Below are 26,903 nucleotides of genomic sequence, written 5' to 3'. Positions count from 1 at the left end.
GTTGTAGTTGTAGTAGAACCATAGAACCATAGAGTCACAGAATTTTTAAAGTTGGAAAAGACCTTCTAGACCGTCAGGTCCAACAGTCAGCCCATCCCACCACGGAAGCCCATGCCCACCATGCCCACCATGGCAGCTGGACAACGTGGGGCTGGAGGCATTTCAAAGTCACACTTCAGAGTGTTTCAGTGTGGAGGAGACATGCAGCCACTGGCAGAGATGAAAGTCTAAGCGGAAAGTTACCCTGAGCAGCACGTGCTATTTGATTGCTCCGTCCTGTGAGACCCTTTTGAACCCTTCCCATCCTCCTGCCTTCCTCCCCAGGACAAGGAGCTCCTGCCATCGCCAAACACTGTCACCAAACAGCGAGTGTGACCTGCGGGCAATGTGGGAACAGCTTTCCTATTCTCATGCATGTACAGAGGAATACAGGATGGCAGTTGGTTACATCTCTGGTCAAATTAAGATGATGTGACACTCGGGGTTCGTACATAAGAGGAAATAAAATAGGAATTTTAACAGGGGATTTCTACAAAACAGTTATACTGTATGTGTTGGCTCTCCCACAATTATGTTATGGGAAATTCAAGTAAGCTTTGCAATACTTAACAACTTCAAGAGAAAAAGAAAGGAAAAGAGAAAGATAAATGAATGGAGGTAGATAGATCACCAGTCCTGGTCTCAGCCCCTATGTATAATACCAAAAGAAAAGAGGAAGGGATGCTCTCCCCAGCCCCTGTTTGAAATGTAGTTGGCTCCAGTCCAGGACTGTTTGAGGCACCAGACACCAACCAAACCAAAATGGTGACAGCAGGACCCTTCTGTGGCTTAATGACCCTCAGGCACTGTTCTGGGCTCTTCCAGGAGTGACTGAGTCATCACCCCGAGCATTGCCTGAACTTGTCCCTCACATACCCTGGCATGTCTCTCACCCTACCCCATGGCTCAAACACCCTGAGGTCTCCTTTAGTAGTGGTGATATGCACATAGTGGATAGCAGGAGAAAAAGAAGAGACAAGATATAATAGAATCGTAGAATCATGAAGGATGGAAAAGACCTCTAAGATCATTGAGGCCAACCATCAATCTATCACCACCTCTCCCGACATTGCCCAGGTATGTTCCTTACAAAGTTTGTCCCTTACAATGTCCTGGTCACTCCCCAGCATCCTGGCAGCCCTGCAGCCCCACTTGTTTGCTGGGGTTCTCACAGCCTCTGTAGATGTTCCTACTCTCTTGCCGGAAGGATTTGCCAGTATGTTACAGACAGAAATGTTAAGGACAGAAAGCCAAACACATCAGCAGACAAAGTTCCAGCTTAGCCCACATATGGGCCCTTGTTCAGCCAAACTCCTTCAGCCTTGCTTTGCTGTGATGCTCTTCTCCCAGACTTCTCCCTAGCTTTTACAAGCCTCAGTGCCTTTCCAAAGCAACTCTGTGTTACTGTCCTCTACCTTCTGCCTGCTTTCCCCTGAGGAAAAACACCCAAGTGACCCCTCTACACCTACTGCAGGTGAAACTGGGCACATCTCTCGTTTTTCAAGCCTAAAACCAGGAGCAAAATGCCCAGAAGAAGTGCATATGATATTGGTATTTTTTAGTCTAGAAATGCTATTTCCTTCTAATTTTCTAACCTGGATCAAGTAGGGAAAGGGAGAGGGTGACCTCTCTGACAGTGTTTGCCCAGTTCAATAGGATGGGACCAGAGAAAATCTCCCAGGTCGTGAAGTGTTAACATAATGCCGAACTGTCCTGAAACAGCCACTCTGGACAGCCCTATCTGAATTAGCCTTTGGAAGCTAATTTCTTTTTATCTTTCATTTCTTTGCCAAGTGCTGAGTGTTGTTTTGTTTTCTGTTATGCAATCTTTTAAAAACTAGGCAACAGGTATTAGCTAAACCACAGCAGCAAAGATGAGGAAGGCAGTGTGGGCCACAGATTATAAAATAATTAGGAAGTCCATGTACCGCCACTCCAGCAAGCCCCTAGAGTCATTTGAGTTGGGAGGGACCTTTAAAGGTCATCTGGTCCAACTCCCCTGCAAAGAACAGGGAAATTTACAGCTAGATCAAGCTGTTCAGAGTCCTGTCCAGCCTGACCGTGGATGTCTCCAGGGATGGGACATTTGCCAGCTTTCTGGGCAATTTCTCCCTTACATCCAATCTAAATCTCTTCCCTTTTCAGTTCAAAACCATCTCCCCTTGTTCTGTTACAACAGACCCTGTTAAAGAATCTGTCCCCTTATTTCTTGTAGCCCCCCTTTGGACACTGAAAGGCTGCTATCCAGTCTCCCAGGAGCCTTCTCTTTTGCAGGTTGAAAAGTCACCAGCAGTTGTCCAGGGCTGAATGTCCTACCCTGAATCAAGTGCCTTGATCTGTACTAACAGAAGGTAAAACCATTCTGCTAACAGCTGTTTTCTTCCTGTTCAGCTACTTTGGATTGCTCTGTGTATCAGTTGTACACAAAGAAGCTTTCAGATGCCAGACAAATGCACGCAGATTGCATGAGCAGGAACTTGGGCAGCAGTGTAGATATCAAAAGAGGTGGCAGCCCAGGCAGAAGACACTAATCTCTCTGCTATAAAACTGCTCCCATTGGACAATCAGCTCACCTGGAGATCTACTGCTTGCTCAGAAGAGGTTGTTGTAGACTTCTCTGGGTCCAGGACTTCACCAGTGGCCAGCTATGAAACTCAGCAGTGTGACTCTGTTGAAGCAATGGGAAGAAATGAATGTTTGTGGATTTGTACCATTCTCTCTGTCCCACAGACACTAGGCTGAGAATGTGTGATGTGTGAGAAGAGAGATGCTGGCTGTTGTGCTGTACTAGAAAGATATACTACTCTTGATCTCAGATCGAGAACTTCCTACAACCCCAAAGAGAGGTCTCTTCTGAAGTGCTTTGGGTCACCATCAGGCTATGTCAGGGTGTCACAGAGCCATGGCAGGGACACAGCATGGGCACATGGAGTCAGTAAGATGCTGGGTGGGGATCTGGGATGGGAACCAAAGCTGAAGAATTGGCATCGATGGAGTGCAGACCAAAAACAACCCGAGTGATGTCCTGCAACCGTATGTTGAAGGAAGGAATGCAAGGCAGCTGGCAGAGAAGTAGCTCTCCTTCAGAACTACCCAGCCCCATCTGGTGGCAAGGATCAGCAAAACCTCCAAGATAAGAAGGGACATTGTGCTCGCCGTGTGGGCATCAGCTGAATTTCCAGCAGCACTAGGGAGGTGGTATCCGAGGGGTTTTTTCTCCCACCCTGTGTACTGCTGAATCATAGCATCATTCAGGTTGGAAAAGACCTCTAAGATCATCTAGTCCAGCCATCAACCCATCCCCTTCACACCCACTAAACTATGTCCCTAAGGGCCACATCTCCATGTTTCTTGAACACCTCCAGGGATGGTGACTCTATCACTTCCCTGGGCAGCCCATTCCAGTGCCCAGCCTTTTTTTTGGAGGACTAATTTTTCCTAATATCCAACCTGCAGATATCCCCTCTCCTCCTGTAGCCCCTGTTCCAGCCTCCTGGCACATGGTGTCCCTCAGCAACAGAATTTCTTAGGAACAGGCTCACCGAGGGCTTGGTGGTTGCTGGCTACAAGTTTGGTGGCTGAGGAGGTGCCTGCATACTGAACAGGGAGTGGGAAGATGATGGTGCCTAAGCTGTTTTGCTCCTTTCTCCTATCTGCTCCCATCCTCATGGGTCTGTTGTACGTGGCTGAAGCATTTCTGCCCACTCCTTGTCACTGTCACACGGCAAGGTGGGGGTTCTCAGGAGAGACCCCACAGCACGTTTCACCATTAGCAATGAACAAGAACCTGCATGCCACGCTCATAAAAACCTAAACCAGCAGAGGTGACCCACTGTTGCTGTTGCCACCTCACATGCTCACATCACAGAATCACACAGAATCACAGAATGGCCCGGGTTGGAAGGGACCTCAAAGATGATGAATCTGCAACCCCCCTGCCACATGCAGGGCCACCAACCTCCACATTTAATACTAGACCAGGTTGCCCAGGGCCCCATCCAACCTGGCCTTGTTCACTCTTTGATCTCCACAAACGTTCAGCAATCGGCGATGAATGTCAGCGCGTGCCATTTTTTGCCACGGGGAGGAATTCAGTTCCACCCCTTTGCTTCATCCACACTTCCGTGTCAGATGCCATTGTGTCAGTGCTCCTCTGCTGCCATCTGTCACACATGGAATGGCACACGGGTGGGAAGGTTCAACCTGGGAAGGTTCAACCTACTGCCATACCACCACCACCCACCGCTGATGTGTGGGCCAGCGTAATAAAGCAGGAGGCAGGGGGACAACCCTTGTAATACATACACAGTATAACTAAGATACAAGTAACAAAACATTTTAATTTTTAATATTTCTCTTGCAGCAGCGGGTCTTCACACGGGGAAGGACACACGGACTTTGGGTTTTCTCCCCAGGCTCACAACGCAAGCCCACACAGCACCCCAACCAACGCTCCCCTCACAGCCACCACACGGCCGCGCAGCCCGCGCTTCCCGCCCCGCCGTGACGTCATCACCGAGCGCCCGCAGCTCCAGCTCCGTCGGCGCCGCCATGTCCTTGTGGCGGACCCGCCTGGGCCTGGCCGCCGCCGCCGCCGTCAGCTCTGCTGTCCGCGGCCGCCTGCGGAGCGCCGTCCTGCCGGCGGTGAGCGGGAACCCGGGGACGGCAGGGCGTCGGAGGGGCGGAGGAAACGGGAGAAGGGAGGGGGAGGTGACCTTCAGCACCGAACTTGCTGCGTGACCCCTGTGTGAGATGCGCGTCTGTGAAAAATACGGCTTAAGAGCGCTGTCAGCTTTTAATCGTACTGCTGTGTTGTCTTCCAGGCAAGCGTTCACATCAGCTCCCAACGCCCTTTGCAGTATGGCTGGCTGGCTTACATGCTGGGAGAGAGAGCCTCTAAAAAATTTGGCGAATACAGTAAAATCTTCACAGTGGATGGCAACCTGTCGTCCGGGAAGGGCAAGCTGGCACAGCAAATTGCAGATAAATTAGGTATGGCTTTTTAGCTATGGCTTTATTTTCTCTACAGTGTGGCAGAGTGGCTGGAAGACTGTGTGGAAGAAATGGACCTGAGGGTGTTGGTGAGCAGGAGGCTGAGCGTGAGCCAGCAGTGTACCCAGGTGGCTAAGAGGGCCAATGGCATCCTGGCTTGTGTCAGAAATGGTGCAGCCAGCAGGAGTGGGAGGTGACTGTACTTCTGTACTCAGCTCTGGTGAGGCTGCACCTTGAGTTCTGTGTTCAGTGTTGGGCCCCTCACTGCAAGAAAGACATTGAGGCCCTAGTGCACGTCCTGAAAAGGTCAATGAGGTCTTATAGGGAGCAGCTGAGGGAATTGGCGTTGTCCAGTCTGGAGTAGAGGAAGTTCAGGGGAGGCCTTATTGCTCTCTGCAGCTCCCTTTGAAAGGAGGCTGTCAGCCTCCTCTCTCGTATAACTAATGATAGGGCAGAGGTGACAGCCTCAAGTTGCACGGGGGGAAATTCAGATTGAATGTTAGGAACAATTTCTTTTCTGAAAGAATAGTCAAGCACTGGAACCAGCTGCCCAGGGAGGTGACTGAGTCACTGTCTGTAGAGGTACTCAAGAAATGTTTAGATGTTGTACTGAGGGATGTGACTTATTGTGGGAATGTTGGCAGTAGGTTGATGGTTGCACTGAATGATCTCAGAGATCTTTTCCAAACTTGTTGATTCTACGAGTCTATGATTTCAATATTTACTGGAATTTAACAGTGTCATTGTGATTCCTGAATGAAAGAAGTTAACCAAAACATCAACTCTTGGCTAGCGAATTATTAGGTAGTGTCACAGTTAATATTAATGGAGTATAGATAGAGGTAGACTAAAGTGCTGGTGAGACTTGAGGTGACAGGAATGTTGTCAGGTCATTGTAAATGACATTTTGATTCCACTAATGTCCATTTAGAGCTTCCGATTGTCATGAAGTCACTAAGCACCTTAAGAGGTTTTTGGGTGGTGGTCTCTGTGATGTGCTCAGAGCATCGATGTTAATGGAGAACTGGTGTGATAAAAGTTCTGCTTAAAACAAATGCTCAACTCACATCATAGAGCTGGAGCAATAAAACTTAATAACTGTGTTTCATCAGCTTTCTGTGAGGTGACAGGCCAGATGGCTTTGTGTGCTGTCTTCAGATGTTATTTAGAGTAGACCTTCATACATAAATGAGAATAGGAGACGCTAATTATAAACAAATACAAGTTACTATTTTGATTGGTGTTCTCTTTTGAGTTTCTGCCTTTTTTGTCAGGAATGAAATATTTCCCAGAAGCGGATATCCATTATCAAGACAGGGTCGCAGAAGACGAGGTGCTGATGGATGAGAGGTTTAATGGCTTCTGTAACCTAGAGAGATTTTACAATGATCCAAAATGCCCTGATGGACACTCTTACAGGCTGCAAGCTTGGCTGTTTGGTAACCGTGTTTTACAGTACTCTGATGCATTGGAGCATTTGCTCACCACAGGTTAGATTTCACACTGAATACATTTCATTTCTATGTTAACTTGAGTGAAAATTCTGTCCTTCACGTGTTTTTAAGTGTTTTGCTGGAATCTGTGTTTTGAAATTAAGACCCTTTTAGTGAGTGTGGTTGTATAACCCATTTAGAAAAATACCTTGCACATTTTGTTGGGACAGTGTCTTGTATTGTTTCTAATGAAGGAATTGCATACTATTTAGCAGTTTCATTAGTTTTAAATGATTGATCCATGTCAAAAACATTTTAAACATACCAACACAGCTGAGAGTTCTGTAGCCTTTTTAAAACTCCCTAGGCATATTTCCTGATGACATCTTTTGTTCTGTCATTTTGATTTCACTAAGTACTTCTTTGTGTTGGTGATTATAACAATTTCTGAGTTATTCTGGTGCGAAAAGCATTTTCAGTCAACACTGATTTTACCTGTTGCTTGTGCTTTAACAGAAGTGTTTTCCAAAAAATAATGAAGTGTGAGTACCAGAAAGCATCTCAAACACAAAAGTAAATGTGCTGCTTAAATATAGTAATCCTTACTTGCTGTAGTGCTAGGCACAGTATGAGTATATATGGATTAGACAGGCATATTTAGCATGCACATCTATGTTTGTGTGAACAGAAAATTCTTTTGTTTTATTTAAAATCTCTTAGGCGAGCTTTCAGAAAATTGTCTGCAAGAACATCACTGTCTGTAAATTTGAATGCTGCTGTCAGGGGTCTGTCTGAGCCCAATCTGACTGGAATATACTTTCAATTGCAGGTCAAGGTGTGGTGATGGAGCGCTCTCCCTACAGTGACTTTGTATTTTTGGATGCAATGTTTAAACAGGGCTATATCCACAAACGATGTAAGTTACTTGCACGAAAAAGGGAAGTTATTTTATCATAATCTCAGCCAGAGTTTAAAAAAAAAAAAAAAGCCTGCTGGAAAGACTGACTACTTTAAATATTTGCTTTTGTTCATGGAGTATTTGGCACCTTGGTCTTTCTTTCATTGAAGACCAATCTCAATCTGTGAGACTTCCTAATCTTTCTTCAAGGCCTCAGTTCTACTTGTATATTCTGAGTATTGCTTACTTGTGTCTTGTCAGCTAGAGACAGCCTTCGTTGATAAGTGTGTGAGCATGCTTATGAAGATGAGTTTTCTATGTGAGATTTTATGTGATATTTTTTCTGTGAATTTTCTATGAGATATCCTTCAGGCAGACCTTGATCTTGCAGCATTAGATATCAGGTAAATCATGGATTATTGGGATTTGGCTTGCTTGCCTTAGATTGCCAGTTACCTTTTGAATTTTGAAGAATGCCTGCAAGAAGTGTAAGGAGGAGGATGCAAGATTACAGACCACTCAGCCTCAGCTTGATCTTTAAGAAGGTAATGAAGCAGTTCCTCCTGGAAGCCATTTTTAAACATATTAAGGATGTAAAGGTGATTGCAAATAGTTGTTATAGTTTTATGAAGGAGAAATTGTGCTTAATTACCTGATAGTCAGCTCCATGCGTCAAGCTAGCTCAGTGGATGAGAGAAGAGCGCTGGATGTTGTTTATCTTGACTGGAGCCAAATGTCTAGGATGTAGTTTTGTGGAGGAGGACCTGAAGTTTTTGATGCACACCAGCATGAACAAGCAGTATGCCTTTGTGGAACAAAAGGCTACCAGCATTCTGGATGCTGCATGAAGAGTGTTGTCAGCTGCTCACAGGCAGTGATGACCGCATCTGGAGTTTTGTGACCAATTCTAAGCTCCCAGTTGAAGATAGACATGGAATTGCTGGAGTAGTCCAGAAAAAGGGTGTGAAGAAGGTCATTAAGAGGCTAGAATGTCTGACATACGGAAAGGCTGAGAGCTGGGATGTTTTCATTTTTGCCTGGAGAAGGTTCTGAGGGGATGAGTGTAAATAGCTGATGGGGGAGGAGGAACCAGTTTTTTCTCAGTGGTATTTAGCAAGAGAACAAAAGGCAAGCAGCACAAATGGGTTACAAGAAATTCAAGTTAAACATCTGTAGAAACCTTTTCTATTGTGAAGGTAGTCAAATCCTGGAGCAGATTGTGCAGGAAGGCTATGGCAGCTTCATGCTTGGAGATGCTCAGAATCAAAGTGGAGATGCAGTCCTGAGCCACCTGCTCTCATTGGTCCTGCTCTGAGTAGAGTGAATGAACCAACTGATCTGCAGATATTCCTTCCAACCACAGGAATTTTCTAGCTTCAGTTTTGGATGCTGAACTTGGGCAAATACATGCAAGTCTGAAGTGTAGAAAATACTAATAAAGCTGAATCTTCATCTGACCCCTAAGTAAAACGCAATTGAAGCTCTTATTTCTGCCATTTCATAGCAAATCTGGCATTTTCCTGAGGTAAAGGTTCTCATTCCTTTGTTTCTCTTGTGCTTCTTGTCCATTTTGGTTTAGATTTAGGATATGTTGTTTTGTTTTGTTTTTTAAACACATGCTGTAAATTGCAGCTTTTTGCTGAATGAGTTTGAGGGCTGGTTATAATGAATTTTGTCCTATTAATTTGCAAGCAAAGCCCAGTAATCTACAATTTAACATAAAATCTAATCAACAAATAACCAGTTGCACCAAAATCCTTAATGTTATTGACAGCTTTTTACTGTGGGAATGGGAATGATAGGCTTTAATGATGGGAATGGTAGGCTTTAAATTTTTTTCACAGGCTCTTTGTGTTGGAAACAACCTGGTGCTGTTTTTAGCTGAGCCAATGAGCTTTGTTGAGAGAAGCTCACACTTCAGCTAGGTTAAATGGAACCTGTGCTATTATTGCCACCTAAATATTGAATAAATGCTTACCCTGAACCTCTACAGGTTCCTAATCACCAAACTGTTACCCAAAGAATGCTTTAAGATGTTGATCTCGTAGAAGAATCTGGTTGTCCTGAATCCTCTTTGTGGAAAAGCCTGCCCTTAAGCTTGGTATATCTACCATGAAGAGGAAACTGCACATAAAATAGTAGGGGATTTGATTTATTTGGAAATAGAATGTGTTTAGCAAACAGAAGAAAAACACTCAAGAAATTATGGGTTATAATTCTCATGCTGTTCCTTTGCACTTGTTCCTCATTTGGATTAAATTCTATTGGCTTTAGCTTTTGTGTTTTCTTTGTTTTTTTAATGCAGGTGTTGATCACTACAATGAGATTAAAGAGATCGGCATTTCTGAATTCCTGCCACCTCACTTGGTCATTTATTTAGATGTACCTGTCCCAGATGTGCAGAAGAGGCTTCAAGAGAAAGGAGAGGTAATCCTGGCTCTTAAAAGTTAGCCTTTCTAGCTGCAGTTTCGGGAGCTGCATTCAGGTAGTGTGCTCTTGATCTGAGATCTGTGCTTCCTGAGTGCTAGAAGCCCCTTCTCCAGCTTCCCCAGATGGCTGCTCTTTCAGACCTGTGTTAACATTAATTGCGTGTCAGTTCATGTAGGGATGACCTGCAAATTCAGTTAGTTCCCTGAAACAAGGGCAGTTATGAAAGCTTGGAGCTTTGATGTTAACACAGCAAAACTTTAAGCTAGCTTTTATACATCTTTCATGAGATAGAAAAACCACTGAGCTTTCTGGCCAGTCTTATGGCGACCTGTGAAGGAGTACAGTTGATTCTTGTCACTAGTGCAACTTCCATGTGATCTGAGGTTTGATAGGCGATTTCATGTATTGTTGATCTTTGACAGTTTATTTTCCAAATCCTCTGGAACTGTTGTCACTCCCATCGTCAAGCATCTTTCAAGCTGCTTTTTGAATTCATGGCATTGAATAGATCTTGCTGTTGAAAATAAAAGTAACTTCAGTTCTATAGCATTACCTCTTAAAATTTACCTCTCACTCATCACCGTATTACATTACTGGGTTATTGAAATTATCTTTTATCAGAAGAATGGTAGGAGGTTTTTGTGTAATGATTAAATATGATGTTTGGTTTGGATTTTTTCCTTAACCTCCTCTGGTGTTTGGACACATGCTTGTAACTGTTCTCAGATCCATTATGAGGGTTGAATGATGTTTACCTTATACCTTATTCAAAGGCTGTAGGAAATTGTATTCAGGGAAGTATGTAGCTGTGGAAAGCCTGATATATTAAAAGAAAGCTTTGATTTATTACAAAAACCATTCTCAGGTCCCTTAAATGCTTGGTGATGTCTGCTTCTTGAAGCAAGTGTGTGTTGGTATGCTGGGTTTAAGTCAGTAGTGTTTTGTTTCCTGCCCATTTAAGAGGGATGCTGATCATTGTCAAGGGGAAGTGACTTCAGAGCTGTAAAGTGGAAGGCTGCCTTTGCTGCTTTGTGATCTGTGTGGCCTCAATGGCTTTGCCTGCTGCTCAAGTGGCCCCTTTCCTGCCCTCCAGCAGTTTGGATGCTGACTAAACGCGTCTCTACTCTTTAACAAACAAGGCACTCTTGTGTGGGAGAACTGTAGATTTCTTTGTTTTAGCAGCTTCAGTTACAGAAATAGAAACTTAATGTATTGAGGGAACCTGTGTGTTCTTTGCCCCTATGAGCAGAAAGGTCAGTGGCACTTTCAAGACATTGTGGCAGGAATTGCTGGTGTAACAGAACTTCCCTAGGGCAGTGGCACTGCTGGGCATTGTAGGGCCTGTTTGGAGATGGAACTTTGGGTTCCTGGTGGATGGAGTGTTTGTGATTGGTATTGAGTACAGTTATTGCAGAGCACTGGAAAAAGCAAAGCCTTCCAGTGGACCCAGCTGGCAGAGATGCAGCACCTTCCAATGCAGTGGGCATCTTGGATGTGTGTTTCCTATTTGATTAGTGGCAGGAATCATGTCTTGATTTTAGGATTGAATTGAAGGAAGACATGCTAAATGAAAGAAATTCCAGTTATTTTACAAACGTGTCATTAAGGTAAGATGTGTAGGAGATGTGAACTGTCTAACAGCTGGTAGGATATCCTGTAAATCCCAACAGAAGATAGAGAAGAAAATGGTTGTCCATGCAACTGTCTGAAACTAGAGAAATAGGTTAACATTGGCCCTCTTGCTGGAAAGGCAGACTCGGATGATCCTCTCCTTTCTTTTAGATGATAATATATAATTTCCTTTATTATGCAAGTAGATAACTTATCAAGGGCTGATAAAATTTAAGTTTTGAGACTATTGTTTGGTTCATGCAAACTCTGGAAAAATGAGAATTTCCATAAACTGAAATAAATTTTAAGAAAGCTTTTTGTTTTGCTTTTACATCATTCCTTTGCCCCTCTCTTTTCCTCTATTTACTAGGTTCACTATCACATCAGAAGAATCTTGCTCATGTCTAATGATTAAAACCATGGAGATAGCGGGTGTAAAGCAGTGATTACTACGCTCTGTGACTCATTCCTTGGGGTACTCTTGATGTTTAAGAAACTCTAGATGCTCTATATGACTTAACTCTTGAAACTCAAGTATGGTTCACTGAATAACTGCTAATACGGAGTGAACTCTTGATAGATGGTGTAGGACCAACTTCTGCTTAGGCTTCTGCGCTGATGGGGAAAAGAAAATACACTTTATAATGTTATTCTTCTGTTTTCTGTCTGTTTTTAGCCTTATGAGAAAAAGGTGTCTGCTTCGTATCTCCAGAACATTGAGGATGCTTATAAGAAAACCTTCTTACCAGAAATGAGGTTAGCAAACCAAATTGCTCTGTCCACTGAGTCTTTGAGTAAAAAAATGTGTAATGATCCTAAAATCTCTGCAAATAGAAGCAAATAAAACCACATCATGTGAGATAATCCTCTTTCTGCTATGTGCTACAATGATGCCCTACTTATATGGTGTTGTATCCATGGTATGATGTCTTTGTATACTTGTGCATTGTTATTTCCTGCATCTTAGAAGCTTGATGTCACCACTACAGTGTTGGAGTATTAAAAGTGAAATGTTTTTAGGAGCAGGTGGGAGGAATGTTGTACAGTAGTAAATTCACTGGATTTTGTTAGTGGAGCTAATGAACCTGGATCTGTCATATGCCACACTTGGGATATTTCCTCCCCTAAGAGTTCTTTTCAGTTGTCATAGCTTTGGCTAATTTCTTGATGGTGATACAGAAGGAGAGAGGTTTTTTTGGGGTTTTTTTTTTGGGGGGGTAAGGTTTTCTCTTTCCCCTTCTAGTTCAGTTTCTCTGCTTTGTGAGGCAGACACATTATGGCCAGGAGAGGATTCAGAGGACTTTGTTGATGCTGCTAAGCAGTGCACTGATACCTGCCTTTGCAGGCTGAAGTGCTTGTCTTTGAACTTCCCAGGCTTTCTCTGGCTGGGAAGTGAAAATGTGTGAACTGTGACTGTAATAGCTTGTCAGCTGTCCCTGTTCTTAAGAAATAGCTCTATCAAAAATCAAATTGTCTTAAAAATATAAAAACATGTGAGCGTGAGCAGTTTTGCTCCTCTGAGAAAATTACTTTCAGGAAAAAAAGCTGTTAAAGGTTGCAGAGTCAGGTCTGCTTTACATCAAAACAGTCTACTCATGCAAGACTTGTTTTGTTCATGAAATTGATTACTGAGTTTAATTTATTTAAGTCAGAGATCTTCAGGAATACTGTTGCTTGCTTGCTTCAGCTCCATGGTAAATCAGTATAATTGTGCTATCAGCAATTGAAGTGGATAACTTAATATTGAGCTTGTCATTCATACAGGGACAGAAGCTGTTGGTGCAGTGTATGGTTAGCTGCCTCTGAGTGCATCCTACACAGATCAACAGCTGCCAGAAGAAAGTGGCAGGGAGGAAGGGTAGGAAATGATGGGACTGTCATCCCCCTGAGGGCAGAATTGGTTTGAATTTACTTGCAAGGAGGAAAATGCTGCTTATTCTTTGAATCAAATCTAGCCTCAGAAAAACAGTTGTTCAGCAAGGCTAAACCCAGCCTAACTGGTCCTGCTGTGATTTCAACTCTTTCCCCTTTGTCTGGATGTGGTCAGTACACTTGTTAAGCAAACACCCTCTACTTGGCATCCTCATCAGTGCCCAGGCTCACAATGGCTTGTCACATCGATCTGCATGCTCAGGCCTGAAGAGAGATGTCTCTGTCCCCTTGGTGGGAGGAGAACTGAACATGTGAAACTTCAGCTGTGCCTGTCTCTGGACCTCACTGATGACTTGCATATTGCATAGATGCACACAGGCTTCAACTGCCTTTAACTGTTAGCTTGCTGGCTTGCTCAGTAGTGCACCAAATGATGATCTTGCCTGGCTGTTACAGACTGTAACAAACTAAGTAATACTGGATTCCTGATATTTGAGTCTTAGAGTAAATACTTGGTGATAATAAAATTTGTGCTTCCTTTCTAGTCTGATATGCCTGAGAATGTCTTTATATATGTCTGTATATATCTATGTCCATCTATCTACATATATATAATTTTTTAAATTCATTTGTGAGCTGGGTGCTATGTGGCAGGTTCTTGGTGACTATGAACAGACAGCTTTTGTCTTTTGTTTGACTTTCTTTTCTGGTCCAGTGTCTCAGATCACTGATGCTATCTTTCATATCCAATAGTGCTTCCACTGAGCAGCTGTTTTCACATAATGAAAGCCCTGATAACATGCAGAGTATCAAGTGATTCAATCTGCATTGCTAATGCAGCTGCCAGCGTAAGGCTGAGGCCTGGCCTCCCTTCTGATTTGTGACAGTTGAAACTGAAGGTGTGTGTTCAAGGCCTGCAGCAGCTCCCTTTAAAGCAAACCATTTGTGTTCTTTTTGTGACTGAGGAGTTGTGTGAGGTTTTTGCTTTTTTTTCCCCCCACGTTGGGAAAAAAACCCTCTTTAAGCAGTCCACTATTGGGAGCACCAGTTGAATGGCTGACAGTGAATAAGGGACACTTCATAAAGAAACTAGTTTTTGTTAGCCAGAGCTGTTTTGGCTGAAAGATGATAATGCAGGTGAGAAACCAGCTTGAACTGCTGCAACTTTTTATTTTGTTAGCACTCTTGCTTCCAGCAGCATTGTTTACATGGCCTGCCTTGACTCTGATTAAACTTAGAAGTGACTTTTCCATGAAGGATGCTGTACACTTAAGAAAACAGCATGTTGCCTACTTTATATGTTCTTTGTTCTACACAGAGATCCTGCTGCCTCTGTTGCATTGGTTCATTTAGCTCAGACTTAGTAATAATGACAAATGAATGCAGTATTTTCTTAAGACTTACCCACGAGTGTTAATATACACGTAAAATGGAAGGTCTGCTGAAGCTTTGGGTTAAATAGTTTTATGTTGTCAAGTAAATTGGGCAATTGTGCCAGTGGTAACATCAGTGAAATGGAAACAAATTCATAGGTGGGATATTTCTATTTTTCTTATTGAACTAAAACTGTAGACGTTCTACAGGTCGTTTGGACAATTTTATGTCTGGAAAGAAACAATTTGGAAATCCAACAGATCTATTGCAGGCTCTGGAAAAAATAGAAAAAGATTTTGGTTCTGTTTTTGTGCTTTTGAATGTAATTTTTGCTTCATTCTGGTGTAGAGGTGAGAAGATGTTAAAAGCAGTTGTCCTGTGAGCTCAACTTTTTTTTTTTTCTTTTTTCCATTGCAGTGAGACCAGTGAAATTCTGCAATACACAGCAAGTGAGGCAGAGGATGTGGAGAAGGTAAAGAGTTTGCTGCTTCCAAAACAGAAACATGAAGAAAACCCCTTATCCTAGATAATAAACTTAATTAGCTACTTAACGCAATTAGTGCTTGCTGCTCTGTCAGTGTTCTGGGCTGGGACTATGCTATGAGTGATTGTATTTTTGTCAGGAGGGTGTGTATCTTTCCCCCCGTCCCTTTTGCCAGTATACCTGTCTGCCTGAGCAAGCAAATTCCACTCTATGATTACTGCTAATTTTTTTTCTTCAAAAGAATCTTTTGGCTCATTTAACTTATGCCAGGTGTTTCCACATCTGGACTAATTTTCCAAACAAATCCTGAGGCAGTGGAAACAGCATTTCCGAGGTCTCTGGGCTGCACAGTATTTGGTTCTTTGGTTAGTATCCCTCTTTGAAGCATTGTGGCTGGTGGGATAGGTAAGGTTCCTTATAGCTTAATTTGGGAACAAAAGGCATTAACCAAGAAGTAAGTCACACCCAGCAGGCAGCTGAGATTCTTCCTACCAGTATAATGTCTATTCCTGTTGGCGTTTGCCACTAAGCAGCTTCTTATGATCCAGATTGGTGCACAGGTTCCTTTGCAGTAAAATAGCTGTTGTTTTCTCAGAGCTGATCATTATTGGTTTATTGCAAACAACTTGATAATCAGAGCTGTTGCAAAGCTTGTAATCCTGGGTTATTCATCTGTATTGACTAGCATGTGATGTGTGTACTGTACCACCTTCTTCAAAGTGTACTGAGTGACACATTAACATTTGCCTTATTTCAGCAAATGTTCTTGCTTCTGGAAAGTAATAGTGGGATAATAGAAACCTCTTTCTTCTTTTGAACTTTACCTCTGTAGCTGCAATCCCTTCTGAAAACGGTGGTAGCCTTTATGTAATTCTGTACAGATTTGTAGTTGTTGTGTTTCATTGTCTGGGATGGAAGCGAATCCCTCAGAGATCATTTGCACTCTGGAGTAGCAGTAAGGCTCTCAACTTAGCAAAGATCTTGGAGAGTGGTCTTACAGTCTTCCACCAGCTCCCTCAGTACCCACAGGTGCATTCCATCAGGTCCCATGGACTTATGGATGTCCAGATTGCTTAACTGGTTCTTAACACAGTCCTTATCAACCGAGGCAAACTCTTCCTTTATCCTGACTTTCTCTGGGACCTCGGGGGTGTGGGGCTCCTCAGGACAGCTTATAGCAGTATAGACAGAGGCAAAGAAGGCATTTAGTAACTCTGCCTTCTCTGTATCTTCTGTCACCAGGGCACCCACCTCATTCATCAGTGGGCCTACGTTGCCTCTAGTGTTAGTTTTATCTGCAGTGTATTTGAAGAAGGCCTTTCTGTTGTCCTTGACCCCTCCTGCAAGCTTTAATTAAGATTGTTACTGCCAACCTTGGTATTTGCAGTGAGGGAGGTATCTGACAGCTTGTACCCGTGCTGAGCATATTTGAACATTCTGAAGCATTGAAGGAGGTAACATACTACTGCATTCCTCACTTATGGATGTACTGGTCCAGCTGGGATGGAAGTCATCTTTCATTCTAGCTGTGACAGCTGACCCAAACTGACCAAAGGGGTATTCCATACCATGTAACATCACACTGCATGGTGGGAGTTCCAAAGTGACCTTTGCTTGAGGACTAACTGGGCATCCATCTGCTATTGTGAGCTGGTGAGTGATTGCCTCTGCATCACTGCTTGTTTGTTTTTGCTTTTTCTCTTCCTTTTTGTTTATTAAACTGTCTTTGTCTTGACTTAGTAGCTGTTCTTGCTTTTGTCCTTCTAATTCCCCACCTCCCACTGCAGAGCAGCAAGCAGCTGGGTGGGGGCTTAGCTGCCAGCTGGGATCAGCCCACCACAGCTGTGGAAGACTCTCCACAGCAGCAGTGAAACTTGGAGATCCTGAATTGTGTGTTTTCAAGTTTTCAGAGAGAACTGGTAATGGTTGGGAGTGATAGCTCCCATAGGGCAACAAGTATGTTATGCTGCTGTGGCCAGGCTACAGCTGTGAAGTGAGGAGTAGTAAGAGAGGCTTTTTGTTAGGTCCATAGACAAGAGCAAGTTAGGCTTGACTTCTGTCAAAGGGGCTCTGCTGTCACTCTGTTCAGTTGGTAGTGCTCTGATACTCATAACCACCCATGCTGGAGCATGTACAGTGCCAGCATTACTTTTTTTTTCACAAAGAAGCATAATGTTATTGTTATGACTTGCATTTTTTCTCCTTGAGCCAGATGGCAAAGCTTAATCCTATGAGCAAGCGGATGGAAAATCTCTTGGCTCTGTGAGTGTAGTACATGCAGTTGGAGTCAGTGATTTAGTGCAGTTGAATCCTGCAGTAAACTTTACTCTCTAGGGCTGACTTTAGAAGTGCAGAGTAGATTCTACTTGTGCAGTGTGCATTACAGTAGCATTCACCTAATAGCCTTGTGTTTCCATGCGTAAAGGTTTTGTAAAGTTGAAAATATTGGTATGGGCTTCCCAGTCCCTAAAATTCTTAAAGTTCCATTAGTCATATCAAATAGCTGTTTTTAGAGTATTGCAAAAAGGGAAGTTTCTGAAAATGGAATCTCTTTATAATTTTTAAATACCAAAGGCCTTTCTTTGCCTTTGTGAGATTCAACTTTACTTATGCAGATAGCCACCTGTGTGGACAATTCTGATGTAATTCCTTCTGCATTGCTTTCAGGAAGAGAAAATGATTGAAGAGACTAAATGTTCCTATTTTTCCTTAGTCCTGAAATTTTTAAATTATTTCTTGAGGGACGAAATTAGACAGGAAAAGGGTGAAATGAATAAAAAAGAAGAGGTCAGCATGTGGATAAGAATATTTGAGCTATCATTGTTGGCTTTTCAGGATATCAGAAAGAATAATAAGAGTTGAGAGCTGTGCTTGAAGGAGTGGTGGAGGTGTTTGTTGGAAGAAATGAGAGTTTGTTTCCTTCCGTTCTTCCTGAACGTGTTTGAAGTGGTCAGAATAAAGCCATTTGTTTTCTGACTAGACTTCCTAGAAAAGCCATTGCTAGAGGTTTTATTTTAATCCTGCAAATCAGAGCTTAAAGTCTGTCTAAAGCTCTTATTGCTCAAGTCAAGTCTATGAAGCTCAGCAAATTTGTGTCATTGCTGGGCGTAACAAGAGTGCACACTGATGATCCTTTTCTTAATTTTGTTGGACAAATCTGGAGTAGAGGATGGATTCTTGAAGTCCAAGTACAAGCTGGTACCATATTCTCATTGTTAGATATTAGTTACAGAAACTAGGATTTTTTTTCCATTTGAAAGAATAACATTTACTCCGTTATGTTTGGATTCAGTTTACCTTTGAAGTGAAATAAGGGATATTTGGAAATAAGGGATAACAGAAGGGAATTGCTTTTTGCTTAAAGGGCTTTTGTGTGTAGGCAGCTATATCCTGCTAATAGAGAGTGATGTTTAACTGTTAGCCAGCTTCCAGCTACAGATTCTGTACTGTGCAATTTGGGAACTTAATTTTGTATGACTTTATAGTTCAATAGTTTTTGAATTGCTTATAGAAAACATGTGCAACTTAAAAAGAACTTCTATTTCTGAAGTGTCTTTTAAAAAGATCAGCTGGAGCTTGATATTGTAATTAAGATCGGTTATAACAATTAAAGGATTTGTAAGTGCTCAAATGAACTTGGTTAGGGTATTTCAAACTACATTTACATGAGAAAAGAACAGTAAAAAGTTGGCTTTTTAAATTAAAAAAAGAAAGATTTCTGTTTTATTTCCCCCTTTTTTTTAAAAAAAAAAAAAGTGGATCTAGAAGGGTTATAACTTACAAGCAGGACTGGAACGGTTCCAATTCCTCCGTACTTGTAAACAGTGTTTTGTATTATGTATTGATTTTATTCAGTGACCCCACCTCATGTAAACTGGAGGAAATTATCTAGGTGGCAGGCTGCTGGCAGACCAGCTCGGTGCCACGTCCTTTGCCAGTGTGGAATTGCAAGGATTCCAAGCTAGATGGCATGAAGTTTTCCTGCAAGAGTTCCTGGGGTTGGATCCTGCATTGCTCCTTGCACCCTGCATTTTGCTTAAAGAGAAACCTGATTTGGCTGACAGATCATCCTTTGTCCCATAACTGCATTACCTTCTGCTCTCGCTGGAGTTCTTCTAACAACAGAACTCACCAGATCACCGTGAAAACCAGCTTAGAAATTGTAAGCTGTTTGTATTGGCTTAATTGCAAAGATTATGGAAAGGAGTCTCATTATTGAAAACCGTTTTTTTCTAAATCCTACCAAGCTCTGTGGTATATTAAGACCTGATCTCTCCTGGCCATTGTTATGGGTTGTGCTGCTTAGTCAGGCCTAAATCATTTATTTGCTACTAATTCCCAGGAGGTGCTGATGCATTCCTTGTGAATTAAAAAGCTGTTCTTCTGGCCTGGTCGGAGGAGGAGGGCTGATAGCATTATTAATGAGCTGCTGGTGAAGATTTCTGATGTGTTAATAAGTGTGCAAAACTAATTTGGGTATTAATTTCTTTTTTCCCCTCGACGTGGTCTGAGCCCTTTTTGTTGGCAGCTCCATTATTAGTCCTGTCATTAGCCATAGTGGGAAGTCTGCAAAGCTCTGCTGTGGAATAGGGAAGTAATTGCTTTTGCATATCTAATGGGAAATATGTTGGAAGTTTAACTTCTAAATTAAGAGTAATGGACATTTGAACTAACAACATTCATCTTTTTCATTTGTAAAAATGATAATCCTACTGTGTCAAGCAGTTTGGTAAGAACAAGCAGTTTCCAAGTATAATTTTGAAAATTCATCTAGATGTCTGTGGTGCAGCTTTCTGCAGTGTTTTGGAGGCCTGAAACATTTTTTTTTCTGTCAACAGGTGAATTTGTCATCTGCTTTATTTAATATAAGGTTTCCCATGCTCTTAGCTATGATATCTCACTTAAGAACTTAATTATTTGTAAAAGATAAAAAATGGTTGAACAGCATCTTGCTTGCAATTTTAAATATACTTTGATGCTGTCACATTAACCATATTTTTCAAGTCTTTAATCAGCTAATTTAGTCTTTAGCAAATATAAAGGCTTCAGTTAAATGATGGTTCAGTTACTCCAATCTCTAAGCTGCTACTTCTTGCCATAAAAATGTAATACTGCCAGAGTGGACCTTTTTAGTTGGGACTCCTTTGTAGTAGTGTGTTTTTATTACCCTTCAGGTGGTAATAAAAGAGATTTAGTGTTCACTGTGATTGCAGGGAATAGGTTACTATGGATTTAACATGCAGTAAAGAATAAAAGCTTTTCTTTTCTGATTATTTTATCATCTTATTACTGGCATCTGTTTGCTTTGTTGTCAGTGGATCAACAGTATGTCATGAGGATTTCAGTCCTGACCTCAATAGCTTTATCCTTTCCTTCCACAAGAGGCATCTGTGAAGTGGTAGGAGTTGCCGTGGTCTATTCTTCTCCAAGTTGCTCTGAGGTTTTATCTTAAGTGCATCGTCCTGACACTGGTTTGAGTTTCTTTTGTAGCAAGTAGGTCATGTGTGATAACCTCAGGCTTGTGTTAAACAATTGCCCAATGGACCAGCAAAGATCTGTTTTCTGATGGAACAAGATTGTAAATGAAGCTCAAATATGGGATTGGAAGTTCTGGTGATGCTAGCAGGGTGATTTGCTGAGGTGTTACTTGTTTGAATGGTTCTTGGTGTGAAATGGAGACTTTTGCCCTCCCTTTCTGCTCTGGATGCGTGTGAGCATGGATAGGTTTTCAGGTCTGATCAAATCCAGAATCTTTGGACTTCTGCTAATTCAAGAGCCACCCTATTCCAGCCTGGAGTGTGCCCCCATTTCTGTCCTGTGAACCGTGCCCAGCAACATCAAGGAACAGTTTCATTGCACTTCAGCTTTTCTCAGTCAGTAGACTACTTCGCCTTTTTAAAGAAAACAGCCTTCCTGTGCAGCACAAAGCATAATGATTTTACTTGCAACAGAAAGGGTTAAATTTAGACTCCTTTTCATTCTCCCTTTGATTTGCCTTTGGAGTGAGCTTGTGTTTTTTCCCTTTCAGTCTCAACTGAAGGTTGAAGAAGAAAGTCTAGATGTCTAGATGGTGTAAGAACTTGGAAACATAACACCTCTCCAGTCTACTTAATCCCAGCCTAGGCTTAGGCCAGCAGGAACTATAGTCCTGGCCACTGTGTGTCTGTGCAGTGCTTACAGCAGGGCTGCTACCTCCAGAAATGTGACTCGGGGTCATATGTTAGCTTAAAATGTCTATGTTGTTAATACAGTTTTAGCAGGGAGACCTTTTTACTGCATGAGATAAGAGTAAATTTCAGTGATTTCATTGTCTGGAGGGGGCTGCTTTGACATTCTCATCAGACCACCTGTTAATGTAATTTTTTCCTCTGATTTCAGGTAATTGAAGACATTGAGTACTTGAAATTTGACAAGGGCCCATGGCTGGAACAAGATGATGTTTCTTTTCATCATTTGAGACTTTTGTAAGTATGATGTTTTCCAGTATTGTTTAGCACTGGATTTCTGGGAATTGTTAAAGCCTTGACCTTTTTTAAGGTATATTTGCACTGTGCTTCGTTTTTTGTCAAGTCAGCAGTGACAGTAGACTTTTTTAATACTGTTGCTGTTGTAAAATGCGTGCGGAGTTCTGTTGCTGCTGACCAGTTGGAGGAGAGACTTCAGACAAACATCCCTTTCTATTAATGAAGTACAAGAATCATAGAACATTTAGGTTGGAAAAGACCTTCAAGATCATATCCAGCCATTACTTAACAACGTCAAGTCTACCACTAAACCATATCCCTCAGGCCACGGCCACGTGTCTCTTAAATGCCTCCAGGGAGGGGGACTCCATCACCTCTCTGGGCAGCCCCTTCCAGTGTGTGACCACCCTTTCACTGAAGAAATTCTTCCTGATATCCAATCTAAACCTCTCACGGTGCAACTTGAGGCCATTTCCTTGTGTCCTGTCACTGGTCTCCTGAAGAAACAGCCAGCCACCTCACTTAACTGGCTTTCAGGTAGTTGTAGTGCAATGAGATCTTCCCTCAGCCTCCTTTTTTCCAGTCTGAACAATCCTAGTTCCCTCAGCTGCTCCTCGTGTTTTGTTTTCTAGTCTCTTCCCAGGTGTGTTGCTCTTTTCTGAATCTCAATATCCTCCTTGTAACAAGAGGCCTAAAACAGAGCACAGTATTCAAGGTGTTGTCTCACCAGTGCTGTGTACAGGGGGACAATCATAGAATCCTTAGAGTTGGAAGGAACCTCTGAAGGCCATCTAGACCAACTTCCCTGCACTGCACAGGGGCATCAGAGCTAGATGTCCCTGGGCAACCTGGGACTGATCCAGCCTCACCTTGAAAGTCTCCAGGGACAGGTCATCATCCAGATCACTAGGCAACCTGTTCCAGTGCCTCGCCACCCTCGCTATAAAAGATTTTTTCCTTATATCTAACCTAGGTCTACCCTCTTTGAGCTTGAAACCATTGAAACCATTTCCTCTTGTCCTGTTGCCACAGACCCTGCTAAAGAATCTGTCCTTCTTTCAGTAGCTCCATTTTAGATACTGGAAGGTCGCCTTGCAACCTTTTCTTCTCCAGGCTTCTCTTTTCCCCAGTGCTGCTGTTTGCTGATGCTGTTGGCCTTCTTGGCCACCTGGCTGTGCTGCTGGCTCATTCAGGTGACTCAGTACCCTCAGGTTCTTTTCTGCTGGGCTACTTTCCAGCCAGTCTTTCCAGGCTGATGCTGTTGCAAGGGGTTGTTGTGACCCATGTGCAGCACCCAGCATTTAGCTTTGTTGGCTGCCATGCAGTTGTACTCAGCTGATTAAACAGCCTATGCACATCACTCTGCAGATCCCTCCTGCCCTCAAGCAGATCGATGCTCTTGCAGCTTGGTGTCTTCTTCAAACTTATTGAGGGTTCACTTGATTCCATCATCTGTATCATTGATGAAGGAACGCTAATTATGACCGACTACCAAACTGCACTTAACTCTGCTGGCAGCATCTTTTTGGGCCTGGCCATCTGGATAGTTCTTTACCTGGCAATCAGGACATCTGTCCAGGCCACAAGCAGCCAGTTTCTCCAGGCATTTCCCAAGTATTGTGACCTGTGATTCTTACTATTGAGAATGTATCTTGCAAGCACTTCAGTTCCTGATTAAGCAGTGCATACAGACAGGCATGCAGTTTTAAAACAGCATTTATGCAGTTGATGTGGTGGTGTCTCTGCTGCTCTGGCATCATGGTATTCTTCATCAGAGCTTGTTGACAGGGCAACCTTGTAGTGAGATTTAGGTGTGGTGCTGTTTAGATTGGCTGTGTTTAGAGTGTTTTTCTAAAAGTAATTTTTCAGCTGTCTGCTTTTGAGTATTTTCACAGCAGTCAAGAAGCTGGCTGTAGGGTAAAAAGGAACCAAACTTGGAAGACTCTGTGGACGATAAGTGCTTTTGTGCTCTTTCTGTCTGACTCCCAGAAAATAATCCTAAATCAGAGCTTTAATCTTAATTTGCAGTTTTTTTCCTTTGTTCTGTATAGATAACAAGTAAAATTGTAACATGTAGCAGTTCAAGGGTAGTGTTTTGTTTTTTTTTTTCTTAAAGATGTCTGTTTAATTGGATGTGAAGAAATCAAAATCAGACAGTGGAAAGCTTCTTGCTGAAATAAAGTCAAATTTGATTAAAGTAACTCTTTGCAAGTACTCCATTATGATCTCTGTTCCAGTTTAGTTGTGGAGTGCTACTGGTAAGGTTGCATGTGTCCACAGAGCAATGTTGAGGAGAGAGCTAGCCCTCCAAACCTGAAGGGATATGAATCAAATCATTGACATGCATGTAAGTAAGTGAGTCTACATGCATTGCAGATGAAGCATTAGGACTGCCACTCTTAAGTCATGTCAGTGAACAAAATGTTCTCTGGATAATCACACATTAAAAAAAAATGTACACTTGGAAGAGTATTAATAGATTTAGCCTTGATTGAAGTGAGATAAGCTTCTCATTTTACAGAATAACATCAGACTGTGTGTATGGGGTAGCAAGTTCAGTATAGTTGCTGCATTTTTAAAACAAAGCTTAACAATTATACAGTCATGTTAGTTTCAGGTTCTCTCTTACAGGTTGGTGGAAATGCAGGGTTTTAAAGAAGTATATAATTGAAGACTTTTCTCTGAATTTCATAGAATTACAGAAGGGACCTCTGGGTCACTCTGGCACGACTTCTGTTCCAGCAGGGATACCCACAGTAGGGGGCTTTTGGAGGTCTCCAAGGAGGAGACCCCATAACCTCTGTATTTCCACATCTTGGCTGGACTCTCTCCAGTCTGCCCAGGTCTCTCTTGTCCTGGTGGGCAGAACTGAACACAGCACTCCAGGTGTGGCAGAGCAGGAGGGAAGGGTCCCCTCCCCTGTCCTGCTGCCAATACTTAGCTCAGTGCACTCAGGACACAATCAGTCTTCTTCGAGGGCACTCTGCTGGCCCCTGTACAGCTTGGTGCCCACCATGCCCATTCCTGCAGAGCTGCTCCCACCTGGGTGCCAGCAGCATGGCCCACTCTTCTTCTTGTGCTTAGAATTTCAGACTTGATTGTGATACAGGCACTGGAACAGTAAGTTAAAATGATTTATTCTGTGAAAAAGAATCCTGTAAATCTCTTTTACTCGTTTGTGCTGTTACTTCAATTGTCTCCTAATATCAGCAATGCTGTTGTGCCTTTTATCTGGCTCTTCTATCAAAGGTTGAAGGTAGATCACAGAAGAGCAGCTTTGAGTGGCATCTAAGAGAAACAAGTCAGGATTTGAGTGCCCTTTCAGCATTTCAGCACAGTTTTCTGTATGTAGTAATTAAAATATATATCTGGTGGCTTACATCCCATGAAGCTATGGAAATCAGATTTCCTTTGAAAGGAGAAAATACTTTTAAGTTACTGTTTTTCCTATAGCTTCGCACTGGTACAGGTATTAAGAAAGGATTATTGTTAATTGTGGAGTGTAGGAGGGAGTTAAAAGAAAGCATACAAAGAGTGCTGTATTAAGATATTGTATGAAAATTGCGCTTTGTAACTGTGGAAAAGAATAAATAGCATTGCTGAGGAGTTAATTTTTCATTGAACCCCGGGCGATGATGAGAGGGTTTCCTTTACAAGACTTGTCATTGCAGATAATAAGAAATCACTCCTTCTGTTGGCAGCGTGTGGCTATGTTACTGAGCTCTCACAATGCAACAAACTGCTAATTTAAATGTTAATATGGTTTGAGTTTTACTGCTTCCACTTGCCTTCAGAATAACACTGGCAAGATAGTGGTTTTGTGTTCAGAGGTTTGGTGGAAGCAGAACTGTCCAGGAAATGGTGAGCAGCTTCCAACTTCTTGTAAAAATGTACACCAAGTAAGAAAGAACCTGAAAGAACCTTGCACAGACTTTCAGATGCCCTGTGCCCATATTACCCATATTAATTCCTCCTGATGGAAGAAAGCTTTAATGGTGCTGTGCACTTCAGATGGGCTACGGAGCACACATACCAGCACCTGCTGCCCTCTCGTGTTCCTGTTAGGCTGCAGCAAGGGTTTGGCTCTGCTGCTCTGTGTTCTCTGCTGCAGGGATGCTTTCACCTCTCCCACCTTCAGCTCTTGCTTGACACATCTGGACAAAGGGGAATTGATGGGTATTGTGAGGATGGCTTTTCCATTGCACATGTATAGGCCCTGGCATATGGAAACCCCCATCAGAGCCTCTTACTTCTTTGGTAATGCAAATAGAAAGCAAGCTAATCAGACTAGGGAGCCGCACCCATATAAGTCAGTTGCAAAACACATCTTTTATCTCCCTGCCTTGCCCTCAAGTCCTCTCTCCCTTGCCCTAATAGGGAGCAGTGTGATCGTGGGATTGAGGCATGTCTTGCTAAAAGGTTAAGAACATGTGTGTGTGTTTGTGTGTAAGCTGGAGGGTTCTCCCAGAGAATGCTTTCCATTTCTCTCCTCCCTTCCAGCCTCTGAGTCAGAGGAACAGAAATCATTCTGCTGGCTTTTGGGAACGTACCAGGGGTTTCCCATGTTGCTGCTGCACTGTCTTAAGTCTGTTTTTATCTGTGCCTGTCCTGACAAAATTGTCTGACTGCTTGTGTGCATTGCAAAATAAATAATGTTTTGGAATAAGTAATGTTTTGAAACAAGGAGCTGTAGGTGGTGTAGTGTCACCTGTGTTAATTTGCCAGTAGGTAAGCAAAACACAGCATTTCACTTGTCCTGCTTACAAGTCCCCAGTTAGATCTGTTACATTACTGTAGCTCCTTCAGAGTTTGTTCTAGCAGAACATATTTTTAATGACTAAATCTTCAGCCACCATTACTTTCATTAAAAAGGGGTAGGTATCAACATTTCTTTTATCTTGATGAAAAGGGATCAATTTTCATCCATAAACAATCTAGCCAGGAAATAATTTGTCACTGTCATATGTTCCATTTAGTTCATTAATTACGATTGGTGTGCTACATAACCTGTGTAGTAAATTGCCTGGTATTGTGTTTGGCATTACAACAGAAATGTATTTTGAAGTTGTTACTGAAGGATCTTGTACAAGCAGTAATTGGTAATTCTTAAGTTGTGTTAATGTTCCTTTAAGTACTTCAGGCTGTTGCAGACCCCACAGCTGGGCTTCAGTTTCTTTTCTGTTTGTTTTGCTCTGACGAAATGACATCTTGCAAAGAAGGGAACAAATGAGGGAAAGTAACTCTTCAGCTGTTTCACACCTTTAGCAAAGGAAAGGCACATCCATTCTGAATAACATCCATCTGAT

The 26,903-nt window shown here is 42.5% G+C and overlaps 1 protein-coding gene across 2 annotated transcripts in view; it reads left to right on the top strand.

Annotated features, from left to right (window-relative positions):
* The first annotated feature begins 4,524 nt into the window (after window positions 1–4,524).
* NDUFA10 (NADH:ubiquinone oxidoreductase subunit A10) overlaps window positions 4,525–26,903 on the top strand; it is a 39,453-nt gene continuing 17,074 nt past the window's right edge. For both annotated transcript variants that reach the window (XM_031604498.2, XM_090144563.1), the window contains exons 1-8: window positions 4,525–4,683; window positions 4,863–5,031; window positions 6,306–6,521; window positions 7,294–7,380; window positions 9,668–9,789; window positions 12,080–12,159; window positions 15,067–15,121; window positions 21,512–21,597. In XM_031604498.2, coding sequence (XP_031460358.1) covers window positions 4,591–4,683; window positions 4,863–5,031; window positions 6,306–6,521; window positions 7,294–7,380; window positions 9,668–9,789; window positions 12,080–12,159; window positions 15,067–15,121; window positions 21,512–21,597 — 908 coding nt within the window. In that variant the 5' untranslated portion in view covers window positions 4,525–4,590. The remainder of the gene's footprint in view (window positions 4,684–4,862; window positions 5,032–6,305; window positions 6,522–7,293; window positions 7,381–9,667; window positions 9,790–12,079; window positions 12,160–15,066; window positions 15,122–21,511; window positions 21,598–26,903) is intronic.

Source organism: Phasianus colchicus, chromosome 7 (genome assembly GCF_987193195.1).
Source record: "Phasianus colchicus chromosome 7, bPhaCol1.hap1.1, whole genome shotgun sequence".
Lineage (NCBI taxonomy): Eukaryota > Metazoa > Chordata > Aves > Galliformes > Phasianidae > Phasianus > Phasianus colchicus.
Note: the sequence above shows the minus strand (reverse complement) of the source record. Positions and strands in the feature narration are given on the sequence as shown.